At 34.1% G+C, this 9,989-nt stretch overlaps 1 protein-coding gene across 1 annotated transcript; it reads right to left on the reverse strand.

Moving 5' to 3' along the window:
- Positions 1 to 8,199: 8,199 nt before the first annotated feature.
- Positions 8,200 to 9,700, reverse strand: LOC132785295 (tetratricopeptide repeat protein 12-like). The gene is made up of 4 exons (XM_060791314.1): positions 9,486 to 9,700; positions 8,697 to 8,946; positions 8,518 to 8,640; positions 8,200 to 8,464 (listed from the first exon to the last, which is right to left on the reverse strand). Exons 2-4 carry the CDS (start codon positions 8,783 to 8,785, stop codon positions 8,212 to 8,214), a joined length of 465 nt encoding a protein of 154 aa, XP_060647297.1. The 5' UTR covers positions 8,786 to 8,946; positions 9,486 to 9,700; the 3' UTR covers positions 8,200 to 8,211.
- Positions 9,701 to 9,989: the final 289 nt, after the last annotated feature.

Below are 9,989 nucleotides of genomic sequence, written 5' to 3' on the forward strand. Positions count from 1 at the left end.
TTTTGAACATGAAATGAGCCGAAAGTCTGAAGTGAGTGTTATTAATTATGCTAAAGCGGGGTCATTTTTATTGCTGTTGCTTTGTGCTGTGAATAAATTAATAACAACTGCATTGTTACATTGTGTATGCCAATATTTCTATACCTCGTATCTATTAAAACAAGAGGTAAAATAATTTTGTACAAATATGTAAATCTATTGTACAAACAAATTAAGGATACTTTGAGGCAAAGGTTTCGAAATATTTTAAAATATATTTGATTAATAACAACAATTAGTTATTACTTCCAAAACCTTTACTGATTTAAATAAGATACTATTGGTTTCTACAATAAACGTATGTTTAATACCATAAATTTGTAAGGCTAAGGTCCATAATAATAATAATAAGGTTAATTTTACGTAATTAAAATTTTTAAAAATCATGTTCTTGAAATATCATTTTATTAATTTAATTTTAAATCTTTCTATGCTATAAATGAAAAATTCAAAAATAGTATCTTAATAACATAGTTCTGAGGCTGAATTTTCAACAATCAAATGTGACAATCAAAAAGCATTTAATAAATTTTTTAGTGCTCCAAAATTTGTTGTTCAAAATTGAGCTGAAAAATTATATAGTTAAATTATAATTAAATTATTAATAATGCAGTGTATAAAATAAAAAAAATTTAAAATAGTATATACGAGTATAACATTATTGTGTCTGTTTAAAATTCTCATATAAATTATATGCTGCTATGCATTTTTCTATTCAATAAGTTTTTTGTAGTCGAGTACACTCTATATTTGTTTTTTCATATTGTCATTTGTTTAATCGCATGTTTAAACAATGCTTTACTATTTATTTATTTGATTAATATTCATAGAAGAACAGCAGTTATCCATAATGATAAAATAATAGAAACAATTGGAATAAATTACACAAACTGACAATACTTGATGGACGTCACTAAATTTACATATTTTTGTCTACTCTCTTTATAGATTATTATGGTTAATGGATACTATGGTCATTCTTAGATTATTGGTCTTTGCTTTAATTAGTTACGTTGTAAATCAAGATGTAGACTTCGTGTTTTCCACCTTAAGCGTCTCTAAATCGTCTTGTAAAATATCAAATATTTTCGCAGCAACTTAGTGGAATGATGGCGAAGACGAAGACGATGGTCATTAATTTGTGCCCACGCCGCGTAAATATTTATACGCAAATGCATATGGCGAGGCGCTGGGCAGGATTTTCGGCATTTGCTCATTTGTGTAAGTCAACATAATTTCCATAAATCCAATGCCACACATAAGGCACAATCCGCCATCCTTCCTTAGCAGCAGTCGAAGTAGCGTCTGCAATTACGCTTCAGGGGTTCGCAGCTGAACCAATTGCATTTGTGTGTGTGTGTGTATGAGTGTGTGTGTGTCTACCGTCGATGCCGCCAGGATATTTGTGCATTTTGATTTATGCATTTGCCTTGGTCTCTCTGCATCTCTTATTGGTATTGTGCCTTGGCTTCTTGCTCTATTGGTCTACCTGAGAGGCAGTCTCCCTTCTCCTTGCTCCACTCTTCGCTGTCGCCTACGCTTGAGGCGCTGCTGGTGCTGCTGCAGCTACAAAGCTGCGTTGCCGTGGCATGCAACAAACCAGCAGACACGAGTCCCCCATGGCTGCCCCCGTTGAGTGATTTAGCGTGTGCCTCGCCCGTTAACCGCAATGCAATTGTAATTACCCGAACTGCTTCCGTTTCCCACAATCCTCCCCCTCCTTCCCCCCCTTTTTGCGCTATCATTACATTATATATCCCTCTGTCCCCAGCGAAGCCAAGCCCTGCTGTTTTTCTGCTGTATTTACTGGTCGTGCAGCGCGTTGCAATTAGTTCCAAATCATAAACGAGGCTTCCGTTTGGTCAACAGACTCCCTTATCCCCTCGCCCTTGCCCCCATTAGCCACTCCCCTCTTCTTACTGCACAATTGCGTGTAAATTTAAAATTTTAATCGTTTTTGTGCATGCACTCGAACAACAGCAACAAAAACAACAACAAGAACAACGACGACCACAACAATCGCTTTCAAATTTGTATGCAATTTTTGCACAAATGCATTCGCAGGACTTTTGCCTTGGAGTTGCTCCAAAGGGTTGAATGCCACTTGATGTTGCAAATGTTGCAAATTTATGAAAATTACTGCCGCATGGACTCTTGCAAAGATATTCTTATTTGGCATTTCAAGCAGTTCTTTGCTGATCAATACGCAGTTAGAAAGATATCTTCAGTAGAATTTTATGTATAAACGTTTCTCATTTTTACTGCATACATAAAATATAAAGCAGCAGCACAGCAAATAAAATGCTACAGCAATTAAGTAGATAGATGCGCGCTATGAAAATTGTTTATTAAACAACGTACGATGTCGTTTTCTAATTACTTTGACAATACGTCTATAACAACAAAAAATTGTCCACATAAAGCTCGTATTTTATATTAAAGTTTGGGTACTTTTAAAACTGCATAAATATCAGCTTATTCAGAAATATTTAGGAAAAAAACGTACATCCTTTTATTATTACTAGCATCAAATGTTAAATAGTTTTTATTTAACAATTATATAAAAACAAAGATTTTGAATTCAACTAAGACCATTTTATGATAAAAATGACAATATTAATGTGAAAAATGTTAATATTTTAAATAATAAATAAGATTTGAAGTCTTAAAAATCTAACATGTTTTCCCTTATTAATACAAACTTTGTTTTTTATCAGATAAACAGAAATTGGGAGAGGCACATTTTGTGTTCTCCATGCTCCTTAAATTAACAATTTTTCGTACTAAGACGAAAATGTTTATTTTAGTACTTCTTTTTATAAGTTGTAAATACTCGTTTATTGATTTTGATTTTTAATTTAATTTTACAGCTCTACTTGATAATATTTTCGCAATTTTCTGCTGATGTTATTCTACTAGAATCATTTTCTGCGTTTCGAATTTTGATTAACATATTCATTGATTTACTTACGCTGTAAAGTATTGCCACTTTTCATTTAAACTCTTATGGCTAGCTTTATTCAAATCGAATTAATAATTCAGAGGTAAATACCTAAATAATAATTGCCATAATTCAATCATTGTAGCTAACCATCGATTAGTTGTATTAATTTCATGCTTTAAAACGATAGAAATTTAATTTAATCGCCAATAAAAGAGTAGCTGGCCCGTACAAGCCACCCCCAAAAAGCGGTGTCCATTCACCGTTCGAATGCTGCACTTCCTCCGCTCACACTCACACTCACACCCAATGTTATTGTGTGCCCAGCTGGGTGTGAGTGTGCGACTGAGTGCATATCGCATTCATAATTTATACGCATTGTCAGCAAGCGCAGGTTGGCAGCAAGCACACTCCAGCATCGCTCATACGCCCCTTTATCCCTCCGCTTCTGCCTCTGCCTCTGCACTCCATCAATTCACGCATTGCGCATTCAGTCGTTACATGCGATTGTTTTATATTCCAGCCCCATGGAGCATTGTTGCATATTTAGCAATAATAAAATATTTAGTGGCATTGCAATAAATTTATTATCGTTGCTGCGGTTGCTGCTCTATGCCATACACACACACACACACTCACACGGACATTACACACTCACAGATTGCAGGTTAAATATTATAAATGAGCGCATAAAAATTTCAGTTTGCTGAGATTTGGCTTGGCATACGGGGCGTATTATGTATTTCTATACAAATGCATTATGCGACAGTTTAGTCCACACCTCGCACCTCGCATTCCCCTCCCCCTCTCGAGCCATCACGTTTGCAAGTTTAATCAACAAACGACAAAAATCCTTTACAACTTCTGCCCGCAGCTCACATGGCAGGCGACCAAAAGGACATTCTGCAGGGCATTTGAATGCAGGTCCATGCACAGACACATACGAGAATGTATGATAAATTGCCACACACCTTGAACGCAGAGCGAGAGGGAACGGGATAGAGAGGGATAGAGAAGGTGGGGCATTGGCATTCCATCTGTCTTTTGTGTTGCATTGCGCAAACATTTGGCTGGCATTTCAAGCATTTCTCAGCTGGAGTAAAGCTAAGCCAAAAGCCAAGGCGACAGGTGTGGCAAGCGTGTCCTGTGTGTGCTCTAAGATACCCCAATTGATGATAAAGCAATTAAATAATGATTTAAGTTTAGGAAATCCCCAATAGACAACGACTCCTTCTTAGATTTAAGTGTGGGATGAGTTGAAATTAAATTTATGCTACTATTAGTAAACTTTGAAATATGCTTATCTAAGAAAATGTTTTATGTTCTAAGTGAAAATGATAAATTATGATTATTATTTTGATTTTAATACTCTCTTTGAAATGTTTTTATTTTAATTATAATATATGTCATTTTATTTTATATTTATTTTATTTGTTTTATTTATTTTAATTAATTTTATAATACACGACTCTAAAAATAAATAAAACATTGAAATAAAAATAATTCTCTTATTATTTTAAAATTTTATTTAATAAAACAACATAAATATATTATAATAAATTACTAATTTTAATTTTAATTTTACTTCGTTTGTTTTATATTATTTGAATAAGAAGTAATGTTTTTTACTTTTATTTTAGTATTATTATTATTTTTATTTTGTAATAAAATGTTGGCATTTTCATTTTCTCTTTTAGCCGATTCTTAAATCTATCTTCTTACCTTTACAGAGTATTTTATAGTCAAGCTGACACAATTTCAGCGACATTGAATGATTTTATTGTTTCCCTTTTCATAAATTACCGTTTAAATGGTAATAATAAAATATTTTTGCTGGCTATCGTTGTGGGAGAGTTTCTCTCCTCGCCGAGGGATCGACTGCGATTCGCTGCGATTGGATGATAAATGCGCTTAGGGTCGCGTTGAGTGTCAATTGTGTGAATAACAGTTAAACAGATTTACACTATTTATTGTCATCTCATGCCTTATGTGTACTTGTATGTGAGTGTGTGTGTGTTTTCATTATTTATTGAGCTGCTCTCAGAATATTTAACACAAGTCAACAATGTTTAATTTAACATTGAAATTGCTATTTCAAATTAGCGATTCGCAATCAAATTCGCAATGCGTTGAGAGTTCTGTTATTAGTAAACAATATGATTAATAAATAAATAAATGACAGTAAATTAAATAAAAATAATTATAATAATTATACATTCTCAAATTTATTTCCATTTTAAAGGAATCAATGCTTTATATCTATTTTTGCAATATTATTGCACATAAATCAGGTGTTTTGTACTTTTATATTTGTAATCCAACAAGAATTTGTTTAAGTTTTTTGTGAATAAAATCAATGTATTAAATTAAATATACGTCTAGTAACACAATTCCAATCTTTTTAAAATATTCACTAATTATCTAGTTGTAGAATTTTATTCAAGATGAAGGCATCTGCATCCAGTGCTTTAGCACTAAATTAAAGTTAATTTGAATTACAAATAAATAAATAAAATATTATCAATGAAATATTTAAATCCAAATTTGAATATACCTTATAAAAGTAGTATATGAGCATTAGAATAATTATAATTTACTATTTAATAAAATATATATCCAGTTCATTATTAATTCTCATATTTATACCCGCTACCCATAGGGCCCATAGAGCCTTGCTTTGGCTGACAATCTGGTATATTTTGCACATAAGTAATGGTATATTTCAAATGTAATACAATACCAATATACCAAATATACCAGTTGGTATATTTTTAGTATTTTTTTAGTATCTCACGGTCGAGCACACTCGAATGTAGCCTTCTTACTTATTTTAAAGATTGATTTCTTAACGCTGTTTAAATTTTTAATTCGAAGAAAGTTCGCAGTTTAAGTGGACTTTAAATAAAATTTCATATCTTCATTCCCGTCATACAAAATTTACCTAAATTGGAACCTGAGCCAACTTCAATTTAATCGAGTTTTTGCAATCATAATTCAGGTGTGTAGCTGAACTTTTTAAAGCTTGCTATGTGCATTCGAGCTAAAAAGAGTAAAGGACAGAGAGAACTGACGATGGATGGGGGTAGATTTGGGATCATGGCTTTTGTCTGGAAATAAGCAGCTCAAGTTGCCCTGCATCGTTGGTCAGCTGCAGCACGCAGTTCCTTTTGTTAATGATACTCTTGCCGAACGCCACCAAAGAGTGGAAAACAGCGGCAACAGAAGAGTCATTATCATCATCATCAGCATCAGCATCAGCATGATGATAAACATTATTGTCAAACAGATTCCAGAGCCACTGCAAAAGGAAGAGCGGGAACAAACGAGTTGTGGAAATGGGGGGGCAACCATTTTGTGGATTTATTGACATTCTGTGATGTTATTAAAGTTGATTGCCAGAGGCTGCTGCACGTTTTTGGCTTAGACGAAGAAGTGCCTGCTGACTGGTCATAACTGCAACTGGGAGTTGCTTTCTGTTGTTGTTCTCATGGCATCATCAACATGCAACTCAGCTGCCACATTGCAACTGCAGCTGGCTGTCTGTCTGTCTATCTATGTTTGTGTGTGTGTGCAAACGGATGAGAAGCAATTTCAGTGCGGTCAATTCGAAAGAAACAATGACCAGGATAACACGAATTTTTCGACTGTTGTTGCGGAGGTAAAATGGCAACAGTCAAAGGAACCTGCACAACAGGCAGCCACAGATACAGATAGGGATACGGATACTTGTAGATAGATTGAGAGACAGATATATATTCAGTGGGGATAGAGAGAGAGACGGAGGGGGAGCGGAAGCACGTCATTGTCATTGCCATCGCCATCATCATCAAGTCTAATATGCGCATTATTGGTTTTTGTGTGTGCCTGGGCACAAGCTGCAGTTATCCTTAATATGCCTTGCATGTTAATACTACTACGTCCATGGCCATGTCCTCGAGTGGCCCGACATCGTCCTGGCTTGTGCCTGTGCCGCACTCAACATGCAAATATGAAATGCAAATTCTGTGGCACCATATTAAAAATGTTACTCTCTCTAACTCCACTTTCTCCCTTTCTCCGTTCTTCTTTCTCCGTCTTACACTTTATCGCACTCCTTGCTTCCACCGCTGTTAGCCTGTCCTGTACAAATGTAATAAAAATTGTGTAGCACACAAATCCTTTTGATCTTGCTTTTTAATTTAGCATTTTATATTTAATTTTTTTTTTGCATTTCGTTTTTTTTTCGTTTCGTTTCGTTTTTGCGTGGCTGGGAACAACACATGGCGTATACGCAATACGCAGAAAGTGTGCCAAGCTGCCGACTCAATTTTGTCTTGTACGAGTATGTTTGGTAAAATGTATTAAGAATTTTAAATGAATTTCCAAACGCCTTTTTCTTACTTGCTCCTCTTGTTGCTCTTGTTGTTGTTGTTGTGCTGTGGCTGTTGTTGTTTTTATTATTATCATCCAAAGCCTGCAGAAAATTTCATAAAGTGCATATTAAATTTTCATATTAATATATTTGGTTTTTCGGGGGTTCTTTTGTGTCTTAACTTTGTTGTAAAAGAAATGATTTGATTTTTGCCTTGTTGCCAAACAATTGCGGTGAAACAAGGGGTCAAAACGAGCTTTCATTATAATCAAAGCACTTTGTTTATTCTCTAGGAGTTATGTTTTGCATGAAATTGAAAACAAGGGACTTAGATCTTTATGCATGTACTTAAAATAGGTTTTATATTAAATTTCAGAAAATAATTAACTGCGCAACAATTTAGTTGATGAAACAAATGGCTCATTTTTCAATCGTTTTTTGTTTGACTTAACATATCAAACATCTTTTCGCATTTTGTCTGGACATAAGATTTTATATAAATGCGCATTTGCTGATTAATCAAACGATTCATTTGTAAATTATCAACAGCTCGTAAAAAATCAGTTCTCATTTTCTTTGGAAAATAATCAACGCAGTATTCACAATTATGAATTAAATAGTTCCTTTAAAAATTGTTTATATTTCGTGAATATTTGGCCTAGAAAATATTTCATTATTCTGACTTTGATCGATTCTATAAATTATTAAACTCGAAACTTATTTTTAGATGATTTAAATGGTAAATCGTAATTTTTTGGGTAACATGTATTTTGTTTTGTGTAACATGTAAGCTCATTAAATATCAGTTTGCATTGATCTATTATATATACATAAATACTTAAATTCGTAAATATTTTGTTTGAATAAATTAAATGGTTCATTAATCGTTTATATTTTGTGTAACATGTGAGCTCTTTAAAAAATCAGTTCGCATTTTGTCAAGAAAATAGTCAATGTATTCGGACTTTGATCTATTATATCGGCGAGCATTTGCTACGCACTCTTCGAAACCATCTTCATTATTCATGCGCTTTAGAGCTCCAGCTTTATAGAGTAATGCCTGCACACAGTTGCTATCCAATTGATTGAGAACATAGTCTAGATCGATCAGGGCACGTTTGTATTCACGTTTTCTATGAATACAATTGTTTAATTCTGATGACTCGTCTTATAAATTGAGACTCACTTTATATAGCACAGACTGCGATTGACATAGAGAACTGGAGAATCAACAATATAGTTCAAACCTTGACTATATAACTTAATAGCTTGATCATAGTTTGTCTTACGATATTCCGCATTTCCCAATCTAAAATTAGTTTAATTTTTTTTTAACATTATTTATAAATTTTGTTATTTAATTACCTGCGAAAACTGGTGGCAATATGAAGGCGTTCTCTTCGGGCTATTTTGCGCTCTTCGTCGCTGATATCAATCTGTCGCATAAATGTCATTTGGTTCGTGTTTGATTTGATGACGCTGCTCTTTCTTGACGAACGAGAGAAAAAAACTTTTTCTATCCGTAGTTTCAGTGCGTTTTAAAGCCAAAAAATTATAATCAGTTACATCTGCACTAATGTCGACTTCCTTCTCCACCTTCTTCTCTTTGGTGCCCCTAAGAGATATTTATTTAACAAATAAGAAAGTTGCAGTCGAATGTGCTCAACTGAAGGATACCCGCTACTCCTGAATAAAAGCGTAAGCATTTTAAAATATACCGAATTAATATACCAAATTAAAATACTAAAACATTCCGAAGGCTATATATGACATCAATATACCAATATTGTGTTACATTCAAAATATTGTAGCATATATACCATATACCAGATTGCAGTGTACGCTTTTGGCCGTACAAATGTATGTCGAAAAAATAAGAAATAAGAAGCGCAACTGTGAGATACCCATTTTGAATAAAAGTAAAATAAAAATAACAAGTTTTATGGTCTCGGAGATCTATGTATTCATACAGACGGACGGACAGACGGACAAGGCTAGATCGCCTCAGCTTTTGACGCTAATCAAGAATATATATACTCATACATTATAGGGTCGGAGATGCCTTTTTCTGCCTTTAACATACATTTCCTTCTACTCTTCGGGTAGCGGGTATTAAGATTAATATTAAAAACTAAGATCTTTAAATTTACTTACTCCATTTTATTGGATTTTGCCATGTCACCTAGAAGTTTCATTATTTCATCCACTTTTGAAGGTTGACGTAGGAATTCTGCATGAAGTTCGATCGGCTGCTGCATTTTAATATTGAGATTATGCGTGTATTTTTGTACAATTGAAAAACTGTGTAAAATTGTATGAAAGTGTTGACTGTATGTTTCTAGTTCGACTTGTGAGTATTATGACATTTTGGTGTGTTTCTCTTTCAACTTTTGGCATAGCCAACTTCGGCAATGCCGAGCAGTAATAATCATTATGTGCAGCTGTTAAATGCGAATGCGAATGCGAATGCGAATGAGAATGCGGTTGCAGTTCACGTTTAGGTCCAAGCTGCCACACGATGCAATGATGAACAAAAGCAGCAGCCATTTGCTCCTTGCCTCCTTCTTCCCCTCTCTGAACTCTTTGCAAATTAGCCTCGGATGGGGAAAAAGGAAAGCAGCTGGCTCGTTAGCCAGCATGTGGTTTTTAGGATTAACT

The sequence above is a fragment of the Drosophila nasuta genome, chromosome 2R (assembly GCF_023558535.2).
Source record: "Drosophila nasuta strain 15112-1781.00 chromosome 2R, ASM2355853v1, whole genome shotgun sequence".
In the NCBI taxonomy this organism is placed as follows: Eukaryota; Metazoa; Arthropoda; class Insecta; order Diptera; family Drosophilidae; genus Drosophila; species Drosophila nasuta.

Bases quoted from the DNA above. Each gene is read 5' to 3' on its own strand.
- LOC132785295 (XM_060791314.1), bottom strand. From the start codon at position 8,785: ATGACATTTATGCGACAGATTGATATCAGCGACGAAGAGCGCAAAATA. The intron at 8,641-8,696 runs GTAATTAAATAA...AACTAATTTTAG, and splicing joins ATTGCCACCAGTTTTCGCAG to ATTGGGAAATGCGGAATATC. The intron at 8,465-8,517 runs GTGAGTCTCAAT...TTGTATTCATAG, and splicing joins CGCAGTCTGTGCTATATAAA to AAAACGTGAATACAAACGTG.